The sequence below is a fragment of the Paroedura picta genome, chromosome 1, assembly GCF_049243985.1.
Source record: "Paroedura picta isolate Pp20150507F chromosome 1, Ppicta_v3.0, whole genome shotgun sequence".
Lineage (NCBI taxonomy): Eukaryota > Metazoa > Chordata > Lepidosauria > Squamata > Gekkonidae > Paroedura > Paroedura picta.
The window spans coordinates 119,474,481-119,500,213 of record NC_135369.1 but is presented as its reverse complement, the minus strand read 5'-3'; the positions used below and the strand labels follow the sequence as shown (position 1 = coordinate 119,500,213).

At 42.0% G+C, this 25,733-nt stretch overlaps 1 protein-coding gene across 4 annotated transcripts in view; it reads left to right on the top strand.

Annotated features, from left to right (window-relative positions):
- NT5DC1 (5'-nucleotidase domain containing 1) overlaps positions 1–25,733 on the top strand; it is a 126,720-nt gene that overhangs the window by 88,903 nt on the left and 12,084 nt on the right. For 3 of the 4 annotated variants that reach the window (XM_077301558.1, XM_077301571.1, XM_077301567.1), the window contains 4 exons: positions 2,400–2,574; positions 8,628–8,725; positions 16,495–16,613; positions 19,037–19,195. In XM_077301558.1, coding sequence (XP_077157673.1) covers positions 2,400–2,574; positions 8,628–8,725; positions 16,495–16,613; positions 19,037–19,195 — 551 coding nt within the window. The remainder of the gene's footprint in view (positions 1–2,399; positions 2,575–8,627; positions 8,726–16,494; positions 16,614–19,036; positions 19,196–25,733) is intronic. The other variant, XM_077301577.1, reaches the window with a different exon arrangement.

Genomic DNA, 25,733 nt, shown 5'->3' with positions numbered 1-25,733 from the left:
GCCATGGAATCTTGTTCAGTGCCTTGGACCAGTCTACACTCTCAGCCTAAACTAGTACATGGTTGCAAGGATAAAGAGGAGAATCCCAGCTTCTGGGGAGGGGGATGTCTAGAAACTTTCAGGAGCATGAAAATCAGAATGAAAAAGACAGAGAAAGAAAGATGAAGGAGGGAAGGAAGGCATCAGTTCTCCTGGAGAAAACAGCTATTTTGGAGGGGTACTAGCCCCCCTACCCCACCCTCATACAATGGTATCTACACAGATCACCACTGTTACCACCTTCCCATCCCACCCCACATTTTTCAAAGGCCAGGCCAGAAAGGCTACAGGGGGAACTGGGCTGCCACCTTCCTGCCCCACTCCACATCTCCCAAAGGCTGGGACAAGCAGAGAAGACTGTGTGGGAGTGTGTAGGCTGTCTCCTTCCCACCCACATCTCTCAAAGACTAGGCTGGGTTGGGAAAGCCATGGGTGGGCTGCTTCCTTCCTGCCCCCTCATATCTCTCAAAGGCCAGGCAGGGAAGGTCATGGAGGAGGGCTGCCTCTTTCCCACTCAGCCCCATATCTTCCAGAGGCCAGGATGCTCAGGGAAGGCCATAGGGAAAGGGCCACCTCCATCCCACCCCATCTCCCAAAGAGCAGGCTGGGCAGGGAAGGCTATAGAGGTGCATGTGGGCTGCCTCCTTCTCACCCACCCCCCACATCTCCCAAAGGCCAGACCAGGCAGGGATGGTCATGGGGAGCTGCCTCCTTCCCACCCCCCACATCTCCCAAGGGCCAGGCTGGGTGGGGAAGGCCGCTGGATCCCCCCAGCCCCCGTGAGAGGGAGGGGGGAGAAAAGCAGAGTGCTCCAATGGCCAGCTACAGGGACATGTTGTGAGCCAAGATCCTGTTAGTGAGGGCTCCTTGGAGGAAAATCCTTGCCAGGAGCTCCCAACTTCATTAGAGCCTTAGCTGGTTGAGCTTAGCCCAGTCAAATGTTCAACAGGCAGAGAGCTCTGACCAGCAGGAAGGAATGGAGCTGCAGACAACCAGGGCTTAGATACCAAAGTTGTTGCAGGAGAGCCTAATTGTTCTGCCCAGCCTTCAGCTGCAGCTCCCTGCCTTGTCCCCCCTGGCTCACCTAAGCCAATTAAGCAATGCCAGCTATGTGCTGGAAGAGAGCTCCAGTCTAAAAGGCACTTCTCCATGTTAGCAAGACAGTTGCTAACTGAGGAAGAATGTGAGTCATCGCAGAGTGAGGACTGAGAGTCTGCTGACAGCCTATATTAACTTGAGGCTGGGAGGTGTGGGTTGTGGACCTACTCCTGCTGATATCCTTGGACTCCCTGGACTGAGTTAAGACATTGCAGCCTTTCTTTTCCTTGACATTCTTTGAAATATTGATTCTTTCTTTTCCTGGGTCAGTTTATATGTGCCCTTTTCCAGCAGAGAGTTGAAACCAACACAGGAGGCAAAGGAAGCCACTGGCTTCCCTCCCTCACCTTGGGAATATAGAGAGTGGGAAGAGGCTGAGAATGGAAAAACTTACCAGCAATAGGGCTTTTCAGAGAGGCTAGCACTCCTTCCATCCAGAAATCAGCAGGGAGAGAAAGAGGACAGATAAGTCCCATGATTGACAGTGCTGTCTCTCCCAATCTGCATGGGGTTTGAACTGATTGGTCCGCATTGGGACAGTGCTGTCTCTCCATATCTGCATGCAATTTGAACTCATTAGCCCTTATTGGTACAGTGCTCTCTCTCCCTATCTGCATGCAATCTGAACCGATTAGCCCTCATTGGAACAGTGCTCTCTCCCTATCTGCATGCAGTTTCAACTGATTGGCCCTCATTGGGACTGTGTTATCTTCCTATCTGCACCCAATTTGAACTGTTTGGCCATCATTGGGACAGTAATATCTCCCTATCTGCATGCAATTTGAACAGATTAGCCATCATTGGGGTAGTACTCTCTCCCTATCTGTATGCAATTTGAACTGATTGACCTTAATTGGGACAGTGCTCTTTCCCAATCAGTGACACACCCCCAGGGAGGGCCAATCAGTTAGGGAGTGAGTTGTCAACTTGAGCTTTATTATGTTTAGTAATAGTGATAGTAATATGTGTGGTTTTTTAATGTCTAATTACCAAATCAAACTCTCTATATACAGAACCTTCCAATGTGTTTCTCATCAGTAATATTATTTATACATACATGTGACTTGCAAGATTTTTCTGCCAGCTAACTTTTCAGCATCTACCCCTATAGGAGCCCATACACTTTCTTCTAAACTTCTGTGATAAACAGTTTGGGGGGCCTGTATTGCCCTAGAGACAATTTCTAAGACTCATACTGCAAACATAAATACATGGTTTGCACATGGGCCATATTCTTCATGATGTTATTTTCTGTTTCTCAGAAAACTGTGGCACGTACTTTCCAGAAGTGAAAAGAAATCCAGATAAATATATACAAAGTTGTCCTGAATCTGTTAAAAAGTGGCTAAGGAAGCTGAAGGACAGTGGGAAGATTCTCCTATTAATTACCAGCTCTCACAGTGACTACTGCAGACTCTTATGTGAGCACACCCTAGGGTAAGTGGAATGCTTTATTTTGGACTATATCATTCAAACAGCCACTGCAAGAAGATGATTGTCTGACCACTTCCTCCTTAGTAATTCTAGAAGGTCATGGATTCTTGTAACTTAAAAAGTAATGCAATAAATTCAAACCAGGCAAGATGTTGGAGATTAATGAAGATTTCACCACCACTCCCATTTTTTAACTGAAATTCAGCTACAGTATACTGTATACCAGTGGTCCCCAACCTGCGGGCCGCGGCCCGGCGCCGGGCCGCAAAGGCCATGGCGCCGGGCCGCGGCTCCCTCTCCCCGCCCCCCCCCCGCAGTAAAAAATTTCCCAGGCCGCAAGCTTGCGGCCCGGGAAGCTACTTACTGCGGCAGGGCGGGGAGAGGGAATCAGGGCCGGGCCGCGCCCGTGCAGGCCGCGCCCGCTCGGCCCGATCCGCGGGTGCGGCCCGCGGGCGCGGCCGGGCGCGGCTCGCGGGCGCGGGCCGGGCGCGGCTCGCGGGCGCGGCCCGATCCGCGGGTGCGGCCCGCGGGTGCGGCCGGGCGCGGCTTGCGGGCCCGGCCCGAAGCATGGGCGTGGCCCGCGCGGGCGCGACCCAATGCCCTGCCGGTCCCCAGCCTAATAAAGGTTGGGGACCACTGCTGTATACTGTATCAAGCGAGCAGTGGTACAGGGAGGTATTTCAGCCTTTTCACAGAGACAGTTTTTGTATCAAGGTCATGTCCCCAGTTGCCTTTTACTCCATATTAATAAAAGACATGGAAGTTTCTAGAAAGTTTCTACAGCAGTCCTGATCATCATCTATTATATAAACGATGCTATGTAGAACATATTATGTTAATCCAGTCTTGACATGACTAGCTTGTGGACAACTGGAGGGAGGCCAATGTCTTTCCATAGTTGGTAAAAGGTGCTACAAACCTCTCACTCTAGGTAGTCCATGTAATTCAGCCTTTCTGGAATACCAGCAGCTGTCCATGTAGGCAGTAGCAAAAGCTGGAACATATTTGAAGCAGTTGCCCTGTGTTCCCAGTGAGGAGAACCTGTACATACAGATACCCATAAAATCCTTCTTCTCTGCCCCAAAGCAGCACAAGCTCTTCGTCAAAAGGACAGATTAGCCAGATATTTCCTTCTTTGCCTGTTATGCAATGTTCATTTGCAGTGGGGACCTTTTAAAAAGTATGGAAAAGGGAAATCTGATGGGCATGAACAGTACATTTCCTATGACAAAAGGCAAAGAAGAATGAGGCTTTCAGCTCTGAGGAAGAAAAATAATAATAATGAAGCTATAATAGAGATTAATAAAATTGTGAACTGACTTAAAGGAGTAAATACAGAAGAGGTTTTTTTTCTTTCTAGCATGAGAATTTATAGTTGAAACTGATGGGGAGTAGGTTCAAAATGAATACTTGTTAATTAATGGTAATTCATAATTAAGGTATAGAGCTCATTACAACAAATCTGCTAATTAGTACTAGTTTAAGTGACATAAAAATGCTGAGAAAAAATCAGAGCAGAGCATGGGTTTACCAACTAAGATGGCAAAACAGAGGCTTCACGTTCAGTGGCAGTATGTAAGTGAGTCATAGATGCTGGGAGAAAAGAGACAGGCCTTGCATGCGAGTTCTAGATGTCTGGCTTCTTCTCCAAACCAAATGGTAGACTGGATGCACTAATGGACCAAAGGCATTCTTCTGTTTTCTGTTTGTTCTTTCTTTCTTTTATTGTTTCAGTTTTGCAACACATGGATGTCGCAAATCAATGATTTCTTGGGGTCATAGAAAAATGGATTAATGAAACATAAAAATAAATGTTCATCAACTGGTAGAATTACATAATCTACCAGTAGCACCCACACATAACTATAAGTACTAAAGACACACACAGGAAATCTAGTTCAGTTTTATGGGGTATGTATACATCTAATAAGTATGTATAGTAATCTAGGCTAGCTAGTCCATGAATAAGAATTTCATTTTTGTAATACCTGATACATTGGTCTACTTTGCTCTTTTTCATTATAAGTTTCAGTTAACGGATTGGGTTGATTCAACTAAAAAAGGTCCCGTTGTGGAAAGGGAAGGTCAGTACATCCTTTGTCTGTGCCTTTAATACAATCAATCAATCGATCTACATAGAATTGCTTCTGTTTCTCCGTAATTTAAATTGTTGCACTCAAAACACTGGTACCTCCTAAAGACCTTTCAGATGCCTCCCCACTTCTTTTGCACTTGATCATGCATCTCAAGTACTTCTGTCGTTCTTAAGAAAATTTCCACAAACATATGTAGAAAGCAAAAGAAACACAGAGTTTAACCTCAAAGAAACCATTAAGTCTTCTCAATGGCTTTCCACATACATTCCCTTAGCCAACATAAACATCCAACTATTTAAAGCATATGTCCAATTGCATTTGGAATGAAAGGCTAAGACAGCCTTTCTCAACTTTTTTACTGTTGAAAAACCCCTGAAATATTCTTCAGTCCTTGATAAACCCCAGAAGTGGCATGGTTATGCAGTATATGGTTTGGAAGCATAGTGTGTACATGCCCACCAGGGCCCCTCCCTTTCCCACCCCTTCCAGGCCCATCACTGGCTATATGGGGGGTGGGGTGTCGATATCGTATCATGATAAATGTTTGACATTTTTTAAAAAATCAATTAACTTTCACCCATTTGGGTAAACCTTCCAGGGCTGTCTTAGAAACCCCAGGCTTTCATGAAACCTCAGTTGAGAGTCTGGGCTAGGATATAAATCCTTTTACAGAATCACATCCTTGTCAGTAATAAATATTTGTCTTGAGATATTGCTGTGGAGGACATGGCCTTGTCAAAGCTTCTTTTTATAAAATAAGTTTGATTGATATAAAGTGTTCCTTTTAATAAACCCTGCTGTACAGTAAGATAATTTTGTCTTATTTCGGTTACAGCAAGTGTAGCTTTAAATTCTTCAAACACATTTTAATAAACATGCATAGGATGTTTACAATCTGATGAATTTATAGACCATTGAAATGAGTGGGCTTAAAGCATGCCTAATTTACCACTGGATGCAATCCAGAGAATCTGAACCATGTCTATGTCCCATTGAAATCGAGTATGTGAGGTTTAAGTGAGCATAGCTTTCCCTGGAAGGTGCCCAAGGAATATAAATGCTACTATGTGCTCTCATATTAGATAGAATTTAATTGTCAGCCATTTGTCCACTTCAGCATTTCATCTTTCTTTCAGATTGGGTTACCCGTCTATAAGTATGCCATACACACAGCATTTCACATATGGAATTAATTTTTATGAATTAACTTGTTCATTTTTTAGTCAAGGTTAGAACGTCAAGTATTTTAGCAGCCATTGTAGATTTCTGGCAGGAAAATATTTTTATAATCTGTAGATGAACGTGAAGAATCAGGCTTGATTTCAGCTTTAAAGCCAAACCTGTGCTATTACCAACAGCAATTTCCAGCATGGATTTTTAAATATATCCTTAGCCAAGAGTATCCTACAAACAAAAATATTTTCCCCTTCTTTGCCTAATGCTCAGTCCTATCCCTTTAACCCAATGCCAGAATATGAGGGGCTTTTCGCACGCCTTCAAAATCGCACAATGGTTGCCAATTGAAAACGCTACTGATTTGCCATTATGCACAACGTCGTTGACAATCTGCCACACACCTGAAACCGATCCGCAAAAAGCGCTTCCTTGTAGCGCTTTCAGGGAAATCCCCAAAAGTGGATTCACCCTCCGGAAAGCGCTACACTCCTGCAACCAATCTGCAACACTAGCGGGAAAGTTCTGTGCATTACCATTGTTGTGGTTTCTACAAAGTCCCTCCCCCTGGCTCTCTCCTCTGATCTTCCGGCGAAGCGATCGCCATTTTTTTTTCTCCGAGCGAGCGAAGTTCAACCCACCAGCAAGCCTGTTTAGAGGCTTCCCTGGCTTCAGTCCCTCCCCAGAGCTATTTAGTCACTAAGCACAAACAACAGAGAAGCCTGTTTGCTGATGTATTTTACCTTTATTTTTTACACTGTTTTCGGCCGAAAATCGGGCCCGTGAGGGGGGGGGGATTTTTTTTTTCACTTGGGGGGAGCGTGGCAATGATGAAACGACAGCTCAAACACACCTGCCAGCTGATGGGTCTCTCCGTTGCAACGAATCAAGACATATTCGTTGCAATGGGTGTGTGTGTGTTTTTTTTTTAAAACCTTTCTTAAAGGGAAAGGGGCTGTTTGGGAGCATGCTAACGGCTGCCCATTGGCTGCTTGACGGCCAGGGGCGGGACGAGCTCGGCAATAGCGCTTCCTTTCTAGCGATTTTTGCTGAGACCGGAAGCTTGTGGGAAACGATAGAAACGCAACTGGATTCCACTACAAAGTCAGGTATGCATAATGACGAATTGCACTATTTTAAATGGCGATTTTTCGTTCAGCAAACAATTTGCTACAAGGATCCCGGTGCGGAAAGCCCCTGAGTCTTACCCTGATGCTTTCTGGTACAAGTTCAACTCTATTTCCCTGTTCCCATTGGTCCTAGCACTCAAACTATCTTTCTAATGGGATTGAAGAAAAGGCTGAAGGTGGATTGATGAACAGTTTGTATTCAGTGCTTCCTGTCTTTCTACATAAGCATGCATATTTTTGTTCTTTTATAATTCCCTTTGAAATGCCCTATCCCTTTTGAATCCCCTTTTCCATAGGCCTGTGTCCTGCTCTGAATTCTTTCCTACCTTCTCTGCCCTAGTTTTTCTGATCTTGTGTTAACTGGTCAGCTGCATTCCTTGGCCATGGTCCCATAATCTAGAAGATATGGTTTGTATCCTACCTCTCCACTGAGCTAAAACCTTCCTCCACCTTAAGTAAAGGAACAGCCTCGAGTTGGAGGAAGACACCTTGCTCCCCCCCCCCCCCCGGGTTCACCCAGTATATGGAGAACTAGGAAGAATTCAGGTGGAGACCAGCATGAATATAAAAGTTGCTTTATGAAATGTATCTTAAACCCACTGGCAAAGATACAGAGTGGCAATAACATAAATAGCAGTGGCTCTAGAATAAAAGAGCATAGAATCCTATCTAGGGTAGACACATCCCTTGAGCTGACAGATCTATATAAACTAATCTAACTAAAAAGAGAGTTGTTACTATGAAGCTTCATCAGATTCATCATTTAAACTGGCAAAGTGACCCCATTGGTCAAGACGTGAGGTTTCCAAGGCTAGAAACACTGGGCAGTTATAGTCCGAGTGCTTAGTGATGTAATCAACTAGGCAGTTAAGATGACCAGTTATTGTGATTGATTCCAAGCTGAAACTGATTAGCCCAAAGAGTTGATACATCCTACTTGAGAGACAGCACTCTTCCTTCAACATGCAGGATATATCAAGCTTTTGATTTCCATAGGGTTGCAAGAATGTTAACCAATGTTCCCTGTCCGCACACAGGCACTGTTTGAATTCCAATTGAGTCCGGTGGCTATGGTCATAGGAGGCAGAACCAGCTACAAAATGGCTGCCACAGCTTACCTTCAGTCACCCCGTGAAGACCCTTGTGTTGTGGCAGCAGCAGCAAAGCAACATGTTTTTAAAATCTATAGATCCCCAAACATCAGTCAGAAGCCCTGCTCCCACCTACTTTCTAAAAATACTTGGCAGGCATCAACGGAGGTTTTTGTGGACTACCCATGGGTGCCACATTGGGAAGCCTTGCTCTATCCCAGGGCAGGGCATGAACTAATATAATCAATGTTTAGCAAGAAGAGAGCAGTGGGGGAGGGGGGTACAACTAAATCTAATTCCATACACACAGTTGATTGGCAGGATTTCAACAGTTGGATTGGTGTTGGTATTCCTATGGAAAATACCATTTATGCAACCTGTTCCATTAGAGAAATGTCCATAGATTGACCACAGTACTTAGACAATTGTTTCACAATTCTAGATGCACTTTACCCCTTGAAAATAAAATTAATAAAATGTTATTTACAAATACAAATACTTCAAACCAGGGAAAGTACCAATTCATGAAAATGTCTTTCAATTGTTATGGTTTTTAATTGTTGCAGGAATGACTTTGCAGAGCTTTTTGACATTGTGATCACAAATGCTCTGAAACCTGGTTTCTTCTCTCAGCCACCAAATCAGAGACCTTTCCGGACACTTGGTAAGTTGGAATAATTAAGTTTTCAAGTTATTATTGTAAGAAATGAGGAAAGTTTTTAGAAGCCATGAAGATGGAAGTCCATGTCAAGGAAAATGTTAAGGATTTTTGTTAGGAACAAGTACATTTCTAGGAAATCATTTATGAAAGGATGCAACATAGACATTGAAAAGGTAATAACATTTTTATTACTGCATATGAAGCTGCTAAATTTTCAAACAGAGAACTCATTTATTCATTTGTGCATAGAATTAAATTGGTATAATGTAGTGGCTAAGGGCTAATTCATATGAAAGAAGCCACTGAGTGCAGTAGCGAGGGAGTATAGTGGATAGATTTAGATCCCCCATTCTGCCTTGCTGGATAAACTTGGGCCAGCCTAACCTACTTCACATGATTGTTGTAAGGATAAACTGCAGGAGCGGAGAACAGTGTAAGCCAGTTTGGGTCCACATTGGAGAGAAAAGTAAGGCATATGTTATGTAAATAAATATAAATATATAAGCTACCTACCTACTGAGCTATCTTCACTGAGACATATATTATGTGGGCTTCAACTAACTACATATTTATTTTACAGTTTGCCAAAGAAATTTTCCTTTACCCTCAAAATATGTATCTTCTAATAAATTTTAATAGTTATCATAAAATAATAGGTAAACCAAAACCCACGATTTCACATGAACATAAAAAATGTCCCTAGTTTGAAACTGCAAACATCACTATTCTACTGCATTTTAAGTCCTATTTCTATATGTTTTACACTTGTTTTATGCCAATAAAAGGTTACTGACTGACTGGCTTTAAGGATAGATCAAAATAATATTTTCCTCTTAGACATAGAATTTGGGTGAATTCCAGCACAGCGTGACCAGGAAGACATCTGCCAGCCAGGCTATCGTTTGTGCCAGCCTGATCTAATATAAAAGAATTTAACTAGAAATTTAACTAGACCGTCATGGTTACAATGACTATTTTTAGGGTCCCCAAAGCAATTCCAAGAGGTTGCTACTTTCATCCCACCTCTGGATCGTGAAGTGAAGATGAGAGAAAGTAAAGGATGCATCTGTTTTTTCTGGCTGCCGGGCACTGGAAGTTACCACACAGTGACAGCGGTACTGACTGAATAATATCCCCCAGCTATGAATGAACAGAGTTTCCATTGTTTGTGGAGACAGAGCAGTATAATCGCTCACAAACAATTGTTAGTTCTATCATGGCAGATTTCCTACCCATGGCGTTGTAGTTTAAAGTAAAAAGGACAAATAGCTGCAATCCAGAAGGGTCATATTTTCATAGAATCATAGAGTTGGAAGGGGCCATACAGGCCATCTAGTCCAACCCCCTGCTCAATGCAGTATCAGCCCTAGCATCCTAAAGCATCCAAGAAAAGTGTGTATCCAATTTTGTATTAGAATTGTGTACTGTTGCCTACAGACAGCAGAATTCTTATGCAATGAGAACAAAATATAATTTTAAACAGTAAAAAATTATAACACCATACTTTAAAAGTCCTAATAATAAAACAATAAGAAATGAGAATACCCAGAATGCTGAAGACTCCAAACATTGTATAGATTTGTTCTTATCCAATCTGTTAAAACATCAAGATACCAGTTGAAGGCCTATAATCCTGTGCTTGCTTCTTATGTAAATACAAAATAGAAGTGTGCTATCCATCTTTCTTATTCTGCAGTTTCTTGGTTCAACCTCTTGCCAGTATCAATTAAATGACCCTTGGGTTCAGAACCAAGGAAACATTAGGCATCCTACCTGTGTACCACCTATGAAACTCTCCAGCCAGCAGAGGGGCTTTTGGATTTGATGTTGGTTGATAGAATTGGGGGAAGTGAACATTCATGCCAAGATGCTATCTTAGGATTTCAGCCAAACACATGAGAAGGTATATGTTAGAAAGTGGTGGTCTATTTGACTTGGGTGAGCTATTTGACTTGTGCCATGTTCAGTTCACTATCTGATGAATGTACATGTGGCCATGGAGCATCCTCCTTCGGGACTTAGGGATCCTGATGGATCAGCTTTTCTTGTTCCATTCAACTGATAGTTTACCGCAAAATTGGGTACTCTGAAGATGGCTGAAAGGTGAATAGATTGTTGTTAATAAAAAACTCATAACAAATCTGAGTACGCTATACAGCTCATTTGAAAGCCTATGAAAGACATATAAGTAAGACATATCCTCTACCATTTTGTCAATTGAAACATAACCAGCACAGTGGTTTGATAGAATCCTAAATTTTGCTATTAACTCTGGTAATGTGCAGCTGTTTGTTGATGCCTATTAAAATTTGGAATGTAGTTTTTCTCAGATGTTCCTTCTTAAAATAGCTTCTTAATTTCTGCTTATGTTTTTAAAATAAAGTTTCCGCTGCTATATTTTGTTTAGAAATTACCTTGTAAGGAGTCTTGTGTACAAACATCAAGCTGACTTTTAAACTCAGTATAACTTAAGAAATAGACTGAGGAGAGTTCAGTGATAGCAGCTGCTCTGAAAGGAAATAACTTTGAGAAAAGAGAGTGAGGAAGAAGGGAAATGAAATATGAAGATTTCTAAATAGCAGTTTTCTTGCATACATTTAAATTTTTAATTGTAATCTTTTAATTTAAAATTGTAATACAAACATTAGCTTCTATGACTTTATAATCGATATAACTCAGAATCGGTTTTTCAAATAATTCAGATAAAGTAATTGATAAAATGACAGAAAACTCTCCACAAGCTGAGAAAATAATCCTTGCTTTCTTTTAAGGTAATATACCCTGATATAGTGAAAGAACAGTGCCACAAATTTCTTGGATATTTTCTTATTTGTTTTTTTTTTTCAAGAAAATATAAGTTACAGGTTTTCTCTCCTTGTTGTGAGACAGCACTAAAAACATAAATGAGTGGGGTGAAATCAAATTAATATGAACCCTTCACACGTACACCCCTGCCATATGGGAGCTGCTTGTGGATATTACTGCAGCTGTGCTGTATGTATGAGTACTGCCACCATGTGGCTAGGGGCCAAACAAACTTTTCCCCATTTGGTCATGTCTTGCATCCTATGTGGTTAGGTGTATGAATAAACTGACTTAGTGTCATCAATGAGAACCATACTAGAAATCGGGAAAACACAGATGAAACATGAGATGAAACATGATTCCCACACTATGCATTTCCTTTGAAAGAAGATTAATGTATGGCCACCTTGTCTGAGAGCTTTTCTTATTTTATGTTTCCTTGACCTGCTCCAGGATAGGAAGGACTGCAGACAGAAGTCATAGGGTAAAGGGAAATGGATTTATGCACACATTAAAAATGAACAGATGAAAAATGTACGATTAAGTGGATGCAGAACATTGAAGAACATTTAATGTTCTGTATCCACTTAATCATACATTTTTAATTTGTTCATCTTCTGTTTCTAGTTGGAGTAAAATCTTATATATCAATTGTAGTAAATGCTATTTTTGTTTTATAATCAGCTGCTCAAATCAATCACATCTTGTAGAACTCCACCTTCAATCCTCATAATCTCCTTTAGTCTTCAGACTAATCAGTTAATATTTAATTGAATGTTTACACCTTCATCTTTAATATCTTGCCAAGATATGTCTCTCCCATGTTTGTGATCATGTCATATGTTAAAAAATATTTTTTATTTCTCATGTTCTTATCATACTGAGCTTCTACTAGGGAGTGCTGTTTTCTTTTAAGAGAGAAAGCAGTGCTGACATTACTATTCTTAATATCAAGTATTTAATTTCCACTGGCTCCAGTGCTGCAAAAAATGAAAAGTTGAGTGAATATATATATCCACGTGTTTTGTGCATTTGCATTATATTCAGAGTGTCTGCCCGTGCGGTCTTCTTCTTCATTGAGAAATCCAAACAATGGAAATACAAGCACAGTGCTGCAAAGTCATTAGGAGATTATCCAAATGCTTTGCTTTGATAGTAGAGGCTACATTTGGCATTGAAGCGATATGGAAGTTTTGCAAGAACCATTTCAAAGAAAACCAGTGTTTCTTCCTCCAAAGGCTAGACAGAGACAATATTCCCTTTATTGAAGGCAGAAGAGCTTTTTCTACCATATATCCTGCCAAATACCCCTAAATGTGTAAACATTCCACTATGAAAATAATGTATTTCTTCCTTGACAATGCTCCAATATCAAGTGTCCATTACAATAAACTCATGGATCTATTGAAAATTACCATTATTTCATTCCTAGTACTGAAGACCAGCATGTTAATAAAGAAATAACACTGCTAAGCAACCCTGCTCTGCATTTATCCTATTTCAAGAGACAGTGGGTGTAGCAGTTTAGAGCGGTGGACTCTAATCTGGAGAACTAGGTTTGATTCCCCACTCCTCTACATGTAGCCAGCTGGGTGACCTTGGACCAGTCACAGTTCTCTTAAAACGATTATGGATGGGGTAGAAAGGCCGTGCTGGCAGAGGCAGGGCAGCGGGGCTAATCCCTGCTATTGTGCCATGGGGCCCCCATGCCCCCCACTCCTCCCCGCTGTCACCACCACACAGTGCAATGAGCTCTTCCAGCCCCAGAATTATGCTATGTCTAGGCAGTCCACATGCAATGGGGGATTCCATCCCCCGTGCATACTTGGGAAGCGGGAGGGTATGCCACCCAGATCACTCACTCACCGAGAAGCTCACTGGGTATTCTTGGCATAATCATTCTCTCTCTCTCTCTCTCTCTCTCTCTCTCTCTCTCTCATCTACTTCACAACACTGTTGTAAGAGTAAAACTGAGGTGTTACATACTTAGAGGAAACACAGGGTAAAAAATTACTAAATATTGAAGGAGAAAGTCTTTTTTCTTTCTTTGCATATTGTAATTTACTATAAACATTGGATGATATGGCAGAGTTCCTAAAACACAATTACATCACTTTTACAACTAGCAGTGGGATTTGCAAACTGGGTCCTGAAGCAATTAATGTGACTAAAATGAAGGGGTTTGCTACAACATTCTTTACAGATTTGTGCCTGGCAGCAACTGCCAAAAAGCTTCCTTGAGACATAGTTTCCATGCATCTGTGCCTGCTGGTTTTCATTAAAAGCTTCACTGTTCATTTGAGTGTTCTTCAAAAAAATGTCAGGTCTTTTACTAGGAATAGCCCTTAAAAATTATTTTTTCACAGGAAACATATTCTGCTTTTTATTACCATTAAAATAATATAAATTTGGTTATTTTAAGCATGTTATAATTACTTCTAAGACTTTCTGGTGCTTGATGTAACCTATAAGACAGAAGGTTCATCATGTTTTGCCAGCAGTCTGAGCACAGGAATTATGAAAAGTTAAACTACCAATAATTTACAATCCTTGTCTTTCCTTCTAGTTATTGTGGGTCATTGGTAAGTTGAATTTGATTTAACCCCCACCTACCAGGACTGTAGCTAGAACTTAATATACCTGGTAGTTCAAGTATTTAATTAAAATAACTGGAATTCTTCTCCTGAGCTAGCTCAGACCCTGATCAGACATTGGTTAGGAAGGAGGGATTGCTGAGGGAACACCAGACCAAACAACAAAGTCTTCACCTACTGACATAAAATGACAGCAAAATGGGACAGTTAAGTCTCTATGGAGACAATTCCGGAGGTTTGGTGGCATGACCAAGAAGCCCTTTCCTAGCTGGCCACCTGTCTAATCTCAGATGGTGAAGCACCCAAAGCAGGGCCTGACTGTGGCAATACTCCAACCCAGATGTAATAAAAGCATGCAGAAAGCACAGGAGGAAGACATGGATAAAGGGCCAGGAAGTGTGTTTTAATTTTTGGCTTCCTCCCCACCTCTATCTATAGAACATCCTTTAAAAGTTGTGTTTTATAATTCACTATTGTAAAATAATTTTTGGCTGGACTTGTGGAATCATTAAGACAGATCAAATTTAAGAATTCCTGGAGTGAAACTGGAACAATATTATTCTTTATATACAAAATTTATATTACATGTTTCTGTCCTCATAAGATCCACCAAGGCTGCTAAAAATTAAAAACGCCTAAGGAAGTTATATCTTAAAAAATATTTAATCCAATTTTTAAAACATCATTAAAGCAATTAAAAACAGAGCTAAAACGAACACATAAAAACAGAAGAACAAAAACTAAAAAGAAAGCCGGACAAAAACATCTTCTCGTGGAAAAAGGCAACAGAACAAGGAGAGATGGGTCTCCGTAGGGAGAGAGTTCCAGATGTTTGGTGCCATGGCTGAGAAGGCCCTCTCCGAGGTTGCCAGTCTCCTGCACTCAGAGGGAAAAAACAAGGCAGAGTGTGGGAAGATTATTGCAGTGGTTGTCTATCACTGTGCACATTTAGCCAGTTTGCCCTATCCACCTTCTAGTTATCTTACATCCTGGTTCCAAATCCTTTGGTGTGATTCTTTGTCAAAATTAAAGTCTTTTTTTTATATGTGTGTGTTTGCAATATTTTTACCTACCTTTCTGCCCTTACCAGAAAACTAATAGGATAGCCACCAAGATAGCTAACAATTTAGAACATATGATGAAGTCACACATTAGGACCATTAAAATCAACTATCCCAAAACACACATCATTAAAATAATTTAAAAACAGAGTTAAAATACATACAAAACATAAAAACAGAGGGAATGGCAAATGAAAAAGAAAAGTCTTCTCCCTCATCTGTACACCGCCCGTGGCGCCGCGGGCGCCACGGACTAAATAAAACAATAAGCCCTCCTGGGGCGGGATGTGTCTGGGATGAGGAAGGGTCCGGATTGGACCCTTCCTCATGACAGACAATCGGAGGGACCAATTGGCAGGCGCGAAGCGCCTGCCGATTGGTCCCTCTGATTCCCAGCAACTGCGAACCACGCACAGCACGGCTCGCAGTTGCTCCCGGACTGACGCCACCCCCTACCAGAGCTTCCCTTCGCTCCGGCAGCCATTACTTTGCTGGCCGCCGAGAGCGAAGGTAGGTTCCCTGGCCCCTGCCCCGAAAACGGCTCCCCAGGCCTTCCCCGGGGCTTGGGGACTGTTTTAAAGCATCCCCGCCGCCTTTAAAACGCTGCCCAAGCCCCGGGGAAGGCGCTCTGCGCCTCCAGGAGCCGCAGAGCGCCTTCCCCGGGGCTTGGGCAGCGTCTTAAAGGATCCACGCCACCTTTAAAATGCTCCGCAAGCCCCGGGGCCTGGGGAACATTTTGCTACATGGGCGGGAGGGGAAGCAAACCCTCCCCTAGGGCCCGCTGTATTTCTTTTTTACAGCAGGCTCTACTGCTAGTGCCAGAATAAAGCAAGAGCCCAGCCTCATTCCTCAGTTATAGTTGTTCATGCCAACCACTATTCCTTTCCTATTTCCCTGAGGCAATCACCCATTGGGTTTTTTTCCATGACGGCTGGGTTAGTAATCATGTAACATCACAGACAGTTCCTTTTTTCAGGAGCTATAAAAGGATTTGGTTTCATGCATAGATTTCTGGCCACTTATTTGAGCTAGAGATGAAATCTCTTTGAAGAGAACTGTGCACAAAGACTAGGATGACGGTCACACTCTTGGAGAATTAGGAGTTTGCTCAACCACTAACCAAACTTGTTCCTGATTTTAAATATGCCAATGGGTCCTAGAACAACATGCAGTGTGTGACTGTGATGTGGAGGTTATCCAGTAACACTCTGAGAGCTGTCTGTTCAACTTATCTTTCCAGCAGCTGTCGAGGAGATTGGCTGGTTTCCTTGGAGTCTTCATTAAAATAGGTAAATCTGCTTTGTCACTTCAGAGAATGATGAAGAGCAAGAGGTCCTCCTGTCCTTGGACAAACCTGGCTGGTACTCCCAAGGAAACTCAAGCCATTTGTATGAGTTGCTGAAGAAGATAACAGGCAAATTAGAACCAAAGGTTACTTTCTCCTAATTTACTTTCTCCTTCTATCTGTACTCTTATGATCCCTGTTCCATTGTCTGAGGAAATGTGCATGTGCACGAAAGCTCATGCCTTGAATAAATCTTTGTGGGTCTTAAAGGTGCCACTGGACTCAAATTTTGTTGTACTACTTCAGACCAACACAGCTATCTACTTGAATAGAACCAAAGGTATTTCCAAAAAGACAAATAACTCCTATTGGAACTACTGAGCTAGTTTTTCCCACTACAGCAACATTAATTCAACATATTGGTATGCCTGTCTAAATTTTTAAAATGCTATAGCTTGCATGTGATAGCAGTTTCATGTGTAAACTGCCTCCTGAAAACTATCAATAAGGGGTCTGTATTTTATATACTGTACTCAGTTATTTTATACATTATTATTGCCCAGTTCAGATAAAACAAGTATAACTGTTTGGTGGATCTTAGTTCCAAATGAGTATGCGTTAGATTATGGTGTTAATTAATGATTTTCAGTATGGACTGGTTCCAGTCACCATTCCCCCCAAAAAGATATTGCAGAGCTGGAAAAAGTACAGAAGAGGACAACCAAGATGATTAGGGGATTGGAGCAACAGCTGAATAGTCTAGTTTTCCATTTAAACGAGATTAGGAAAGGGAAGACATGATAGACATTTATAAAATTATACATGGGATAGATACAGTTGACAAAGAGGAATTCTTCTCCTTCAAACTGGAACAAAGGAAATACTACTTTACACACAGTAATGGAATTCACTGCCAGAGGATATAGTGATGGCCACAGGAATGAACAGGAGATTGAACAGATTCACAGAGGATAGGTCTATCAATGGCTATTAGCCTGGGTGACAAGGGAGCCTCCACCTTCAGAAGCAGTCAATCTCTGAATACCAGAGTTAGGAGGCAACATCAGGAGGTGGTCGGTCTGTATGCCTTGTTGTTGGCCCACCAGGGGAACTGCTTGACCTCTGTATGAGACAGGATGCTGAACTAGATGGATCACTGGCTGGGTCCAGCAAGGCTTGTACATAAATGTAGCCCTTCTGTAGTTGCTGTGATTATTACATGTCCAAATTATAGCTCAGTGGTAAAAAAGAGTTTTTAAAAAGAAAACTATATGAGGGTATCTTGTGTATTAGGTGCTGCTTTATGTTCTTGAAACAATGGTTTGAGGGAGAGGAAGTGTATTTAACCATACACTGACCCTGTCATGGGTGGACATAATAAAGTTTATGCTCCCTATCACAGAATAGAGCATATGAAGTCAAGCATGACAGACTATGAAATTAATCAAAACTCAGTTCACTCCCACAACTTTTGGAAGCAAGTTTTTCATTTTCCTCTGAGTCCGTGGACAATTTTTTAAAGCGATGCCTTGATCTATATTCTGTGAGCACTAAAATAAAATTGCTTTCTTTAGTCATGATTTAGTCTTCCTATTGTATCTGGAGAAGTGAGCTCTGTCTTCCAAAAGCTTAGACTGGAATAAATGTCATAGAATTTGAGTCCAGTGGCGCCTTTAAGATGAACAAAGTTTAATTCGGGGAATAAGCTTTTGTAGATTCCAGGCTATCCACTTGGAATAAATGTTGTTAGTTTCTTGGGTACTGCTTGGGTGTGTTGTTTGTATTCATGATTTATACAAGCATATGATAAAAAGCATGTTTTGTGTTTAAAGTGACAAAAGTTCATTCTTAAATGGATATTATTGTTTCAGATTCTTCACACTACAGTTCATGTGTACAGATTCTTCACACTACAGTTCATGTGTACACACTACAGTACAGTATATGCACAGTATTTGCATATATGCACCTGTGCATGAAGGGAAATTATGGAGTTACCACTTTTTCCAAAAAGGCATTGTGTGACAGTTGTTGGAATATGCAAGATCTGTAGTGTGCATGATTCAAAAGCATATGAAGCATATCCTGCAGGGCGTATTGGAGATGTGTGTTTAGCATAGTTAGAATAGGAACTTCCTATTTTTCAAATAATCTCCTCCAGTGTCCTGATTAGCTTATTTGGAGACTTTCTACTCGTTTGAGCATACTCCCTCCCTGCTTGCCTCTAGAACAGACTGAATGAATGCAGAACAATAGGCAATTAGGCAGGACTCTCTCCTTTGGTACAACATTGCTTCTCTTCTAAATAAAACTATTTCATTCTTTTAAGCTGTCTGGTGCCTTACTTGCATAGTTGCCAAGAGCAGTGCTCATTTATCGCAATTTTGCCAAGAATGCAAATAGCAATTACAAAAAATTATTTTATTCTCTATTTGAGCTTCCTCCTGATAATCTACTGTGACTTTGCAGTGAAGGACAAGCATTGCAAAGAGATACAGTGAACATGAATATTTGTTGTATTTGGAATTGTTCTTCTATGCTACTCACTGTCTTGATGCTTCCCTTCTAGGTTGTTTACTTTGGAGACAGCATGCACTCAGACATTTTCTCTGCCCATCACTATAGTAATTGGGAGACTGTGCTCATCTTAGAGGAGCTCAGAGGGGATACCATTTTGGAGCATTCAGAGACAGAAGCTGAGCCCCTAGGGAAAAAAGGAAAATATGAGGTAAAAATTCTTTTAAGGAGTTTCTAAAGAATCACCACATTTGATACAACCTCAATTCTACCTGGCAGCTTTTTGATCCATAGATATGTATGTGTCAGTACACTCATTATAAAATACCAGACTTGTGTAACAAATTTAACATTTTTGCCCCAGTCTCAGCTAAGAGTGGTGTAGTGGTTAGGAGTGCGGACTTCTAATCTGGCATGCTGGGTTCGATTCTGCACTCCCCCACATGCAGTCAACTGGGTGACCTTGGGCTCACACCAGCACTGATAAAACTGTTCTGACTGGGCAGTGATATCAGGGCTCTCTCAGCCTCACCTACCTCACAGGGTGTCTGTTGTGGGGAGAGGAAACGGAAGGCGACTGTAAGCTGCTTTGAGCCTCCTTCAGGTAGAGAAATGCTTCTTCTTTTTCTTCTTCCAAGTTGTTAGCCATCAGACGCTTCTCCTGCAGAGGTACAGTTTATAGTTAGAATAATCATAAACACCCTTCTTAAAATCTCACCACATTCATATGTAGGACACTGCCTGACCCAAAATGAAACAAAATGGATGCCAGACAGGAACAAACCTGGGCAAGTTTTTTAGAAGTGTGAATAATAACAACTGACTGTCTACTGCTCCCTCCATCCCCCAGGCAGATGCATAATGTAGGACAATGGGTCTTCCAAAACCTATTGATTCACCCTTGAACTAAGCCCATCAACACCCAGCCTTACTTTCCTTGCACCCACTTACCTTGCAGCAGTTAATGCTTAATTGTATTCACCTAACCCATTAGCCCTTTTTTGCAGGGTCATCAAACCTCTCCCACACCTTTGTCCATCTCAGGAAAGCCCATTAAGTCAATGTTTTTTTTCTGGCAAATATGTCAACCTTTCCCAGGGGATGTTTTGCCCTGTATGCGGAACACTCTGCTTTCCAGCAGTATGTGTGTTGTGCTTCTACATACACCCCTGCTTTGTGGGTTTCTTTTTCACCTCTGCACAGAGCAAAACACTGGCCATTTTGCTTTTCAGCTTGATGCTTCCATGGCCAACTTCAAGACTGGTAATTATTGCCCTTTCCCCCAAAAGAGTGTTCCCTCTTTCCTCTCTGGTTTCTTCTTAGCTCTTGTATGTGTTTTAGTGTGCTTGTCCATTTCTATTTCCTTTTACTAAAAACATTTCCAAATGAATATCTACCTAGTTTATTTAAGACTTCTCTTAAGGAGAAAATTCTCCACATAGGTAGAGAATCGCAGTTATCCCCTTGCTCTGTCTCCTTTGGTAATTCCCCCAGTTAATTAGGAGACTGCCAATTTGCGTAACATAGTTGTCTTTAAATATGCCTAGATTTGACAGTAGATGAACATATGAAGCTGCCTTACATGTAGTGAGAGCATTGGTCTATCCGGCTCAAATCCAGCACCTATTCTGCAGGAGCTTAGGCAGAGAAGCCTCTTTCCCAAGTCCATAGTTCAGGATTGGAACCTGCTGCATACTAAGGGTGTTTCCACACAAGGACCAATGTTGCCAATTGTTTCCACAAAGCGGAAACGCTATTTTTAAAAGTGCAATCTCGGCATTACGCATGCCTGCTTTTTTTAGTGGAATCCAGTAGAGTTTCATTCGTTTCCCACAGGTTTCCGGTCTCGCAAAAATTGCTAGACAGGAAGCGATTTTTTCTGTGCTTTGTCCCGCCCCTGGCCGTCAATCAAACTAACAGCCAATGGGCGGTTGTTATCATGCTCAGGGAAAGGCCCTTTCCCCTTAAGCACAGGTTTAAAAAAAAATCACGTTGCAACGAATATGCGTTAATTCGTTGCAACGGAGAGACCCATCTAGCTGGCAGCTGGCGTGTGAGCTGGCGAGTCATCGTTACCACACTCCCTCGAGTGAAAAGAAAAATCCCCCCCCCTGCACGGGCGCGATTTTCAGCCGAAAATAAAGGGAACATGCAAACGGGGCTGTGTTGTGCTTGGGGACTTAGGGGAGCTTTAAAGCACTTCTGTGGAGGGACTGTAGCCAGAGAAGCCTCGCTGGTTCATTGCTTTCTGCTTGCTCCGAGAAAAAAAAATGGTGATCACTTCGCCGGAAGTTCGGAGGAGAGAGCCAGGGGGAGGGACTTTGTTGGAACTGCAACAATGGGAATGCATAGGTCTTTTTCGCTAGTGTTGCAGATTGTTTGCAAGAGTGTAGCGCTTTTCGGAGCATGAATCCACTTTTCCTGTTTTCCTTTTAAGTGCTACAACGAAGCGCTTTTCGCAGAACTGTTTCAGGAGTGTGGCAGATTGTGTGCGACGTCTTGCGGAACTGCAAATTAGTAGCGTTTACAATTTGCAAGCCTTCTGCTACATTAAAGTTGCGCAGAATTGCCCTAAGTATGTCCTCCACATTTGACAGCCTCTCCTATTGAAACAATGCAGATTCAGTGAGCTTTTGATACACCAGCAAATCCTGATCCATGAAGTGGTCTAAAAGCTTCATTACAATGAGTGGAGAACTATTTAAGACTATGATGGCTTCATTTCAGTGGAATATGCACAATTTCCAGGTTGATTGCTGGTAACTATTGTCTGAATAATATGTTATGGAATGCACTAATGTTTTGTGCCCTTCTATATGTTTTGTCCCCCTTCAAGGATCGCTGCCTTGTTGTGGCAAGGGGGCTTGCGTAGTTCAGTGAAGCTATGAGCTATACCGTGCAGGGCCACCCAAGACGGACAGGTCATAGCTGAGAGCTCTGACAAAAGGTGATCCACTGGAGAAGGAAATGGCAAACCACTCCAGTATCTTTGCCATGAAAACTCTATGGACAGTTCCAATAGGCATAACGATATGACGCTGGAAGATGAGCCCCTCAGGTCGGAAGGTGTCCAATATGCTACTGGGGATGAGCAGACGGCTAGTACGAGTAGCGCCAGAATGAATGAAGCGGCTGGGCCAAAGCCGAAAGGACACTCAGTTGTGGAAGTAACTGGTGGCGAAAAGACAGTCCGATGCTGTAAAGATTTTTATTCCATAGGAACCTGGAACGTCAGATCCATGAATCAAGGCAAGCTGGACGTGGTCAAACAAGAAATGAGAAGAATGAACATCGACATTTTAGGAATCAGTGAACTAAAATGGACAGGAATGGGTGAATTTAATTCAGATGACCATCAGGTATACTACTGTGGACAAGAATCTCGCAGAAGAAATGGAGTAGCCTTCATAATCAATAAGAGAGTAGGAAAAGCAGTCTTGGGATACAATCCCCAAAATGACAGAATGATCTCAGTTCGAATCCAAGGCAAACCATTCAACATCACAGTGATCCAGGTCTACGCCCCAACCACTGCTGCTGAAGAGGATGAAGTTGATCAGTTCTATGAAGCCCTACAACACCTTCTAGAAGCAACGCCCAAAAATGATGTGCTTATCATCATGGGGGATTGGAATGCTAAAGTAGGAAGCCAAAAGATAACCGGGATAACAGGCAAGTTTGGCCTTGGAGTACAAAATGAAGCAGGGCACAGGCTGGTAGAATTTTGTCAAGAGAATACAATGGTCATAGCAAACACTCTTTTCCAGCAACCCAAGAGACGACTCTACACATGGACATCACCAGACGGTCAACACAGAAATCAGATTGACTATGTGCTCTGCAGCCAAAGATGGAAAAGTTCTATCCAGTCAATAAAAACAAGACCAGGAGCTGATTGTGGTTCAGATCATGAGCTTCTTGTTGCAAAATTTAGGCTTAAATTGAAGAAAGTAGGGAAAAGCACTAGGCCACTCAGGTATGAACTAAATCATATCCCCGACGAATACACAGTAGAGGTGACAAATAGATTTAAGGAATTAGATCTGATAGACAGAGTGCCTGAAGAACTATGGACGGAGGTTCGCAACATTGTACAAGAGGTAGCAACTAAAACCATCCCAAAGAAAAAGAAATGCAAGAAATCAAAATGGCTGTCTGAGGAAGCTTTACAAATAGCTAAGGAGAGAAGGGAAGTGAAAGGCAAGGGAGAAAGAGAAAGATACACCCAATTGAATGCAGAATTCCAGAGAAAAGCTAGAAGAGATAAGAATGCCTTCTTAAATGAACAGTGCAAACAAATAGAAGAAAACAATAGAATGGGGAGGACCAGAGATCTTTTCAAGAAAATTGGAGATATGAAGAGAACGTTTCATGCAAAGGTGGGTATGATAAGGGACCAAAATGGTAGGGACCTCACAGAAGCAGAAGAGATTAAACAAAGGTGGCAAAATTATACAGAAGAACTATACAAGAGCGAGCTTAACATCCCTGATGACCACAATGGGGTAGTTACTGACCTGGAGCCAGACATCCTGGAATGTGAAGTCAAATGGGCCTTAGGAAGTCTGAGCAACAATAAAGCTAGTGGTAGTGACAGCATTCCAGTTGAACTATTCAAAATCTTAAAGGACGATGCAGTAAAAGTGCTACACTCAATATGCCAGCAAATTTGGAAAACTCAACAATGGCCACAGGATTGGAAAAGGTCAGTTTACATTCCAATCCCAAAGAAGGGCAATGCCAAAGAATGTTCAAACTACCGCACCATTGCACTAATTTCTCATGCTAGCAAAGTTATGCTCAAAATCCTACAAGCTAGGCTCCAGCAATATGTGGACCGAGAACTTCCAGAAGTACAGGCAGGATTTCGAAGAGGCAGAGGAACTAGAGATCAAATTGCCAACATACGCTGGATCATGGAGAAAGCTAGGGAGTACCAGAAGAACGTCTACTTCTGCTTCATTGACTATGCTAAAGCCTTTGATTGTGTGGAGCACAACAAATTGTGGCAAGTTCTTAAAGAGATGGGAATACCAGAGCATCTTATTTGTCTCTTGAGAAATTTATATGCAGGTCAAGAAGCAACAGTGAGAACTGAACATGGAATCACTGACTGGTTCAAAATTGAGAAAGGAGTTCGGCAAGGCTGTATACTGTCGCCTTGCCTATTTAACTTGTATGCAGAGCACATCATGAGAAATGCGGGATTAGAGGAGTCACAAATTGGGATCAAGATTGCAGGGAGAAATATCAACAACCTCAGATATGCAGATGATACCACTCTAATGGCAGAAAGTGAAGAGGAACTAAAGAGCCTGTTGATGCGGGTGAAGGAGGAGAGTGCAAAAGTTGGCTTGAAACTCAACATCAAGAAAACAAAGATCATGGCATCCGGCCCTCTCAATTCCTGGCAAATAGAAGGGGAAGAAATGGAGATAGTGACAGATTTTATTTTCCTGGGCTCCAAGATCACTGCAGATGGGGACTGCAGCAAAGAAATTAAAAGACGCTTGCTCCTGGGGAGGAAAGCTATGGCAAATCTAGAGAGCATCCTAAAAAGCAGAGACATCACCCTGCCAACAAAAGTGCGTTTAGTCAAGGCTATGGTCTTCCCAGTTGCAATGTATGGCTGCGAAAGTTGGACCATAAGGAAGGCCGAGCGTCAAAGAATTGAGGCTTTTGAACTCTGGTGCTGGAGAAGACTCTTGCGAGTCCCTTGGACTGCAAGGCGAACAAACCGGTCAGTCCTAGAGGAGATCAGCCCTGACTGCTCTTTAGAAGGCCAGATCCTGAAGATGAAACTCAAATATTTTGGCCACCTCATGAGAAGGAAGGACTCCCTGGAGAAGAGCCTAATGCTGGGAGCGATCGAGGGCAAAAGAAGAAGGGGACGACAGAGAATGAGGTGGCTGGATGGAGTCACTGAAGCAGTAGGTGCAAACTTAAATGGACTCCGGGGAATGGTAGAGGACAGGAAGGCCTGGAGGATCATTGTCCATGGGGTCGCGATGGGTCGGACACAACTTCGCACATAACAACAACAAATATGTTTTGTGCCCAGGGAATTTTCCCCGAGGTGCTAGGGGAAGGGGGTTATGGGTTTTTGTTCTTCTCGCTGCCGGAGTATGGTTGGGTTTTAATGTTTTAAACTATGTGGGATTTTATTTTTTATTTACCGTATGTAACCTGCCACAAGACAATTCTCAATAGTGGCAGATGATGATGATGATGATATGGAGTCTTGTTGCTTCTGCCTGTAGATATAAAAAATATGCTGATATGGATATACTTGTTTAGGATTATTTTGTCAGTATTTCAATTTTTTCCAATGTATTTGTATTCCCATGAAGCACATCAAAGTAAGAAGGCAAAGTGTGACTGCCTTTGGTTTCCTTCCTGTGTCTTGCAAAAACAGGAAACTAGACAACCACGCCTTTGTAGTTGGGTATGAAGAATTGTACTATTTAGCAAACAGAAATAGCAGCAAAATAACTGATTTTTGGTTGTAGATGACTTTTTTACTGGGCAATGAAAGAGTTTTTTAAAGCTGCACATGTATTCACACTTCCCAGATGGTGGGTTAAGAGTTGGTGAAAAAAATGTGTCCAGAAAAATTCTTAGTAGTACATCCTAAAACTGAAGGGACAGATTTTTAAAAAATATACGAAGACAATTTTAAGGAACTAAAAGACTTGGTTTGGATCCGTCAGTCACCTCCTGCTGTGTATTGATAACATGTCCTACAGGTA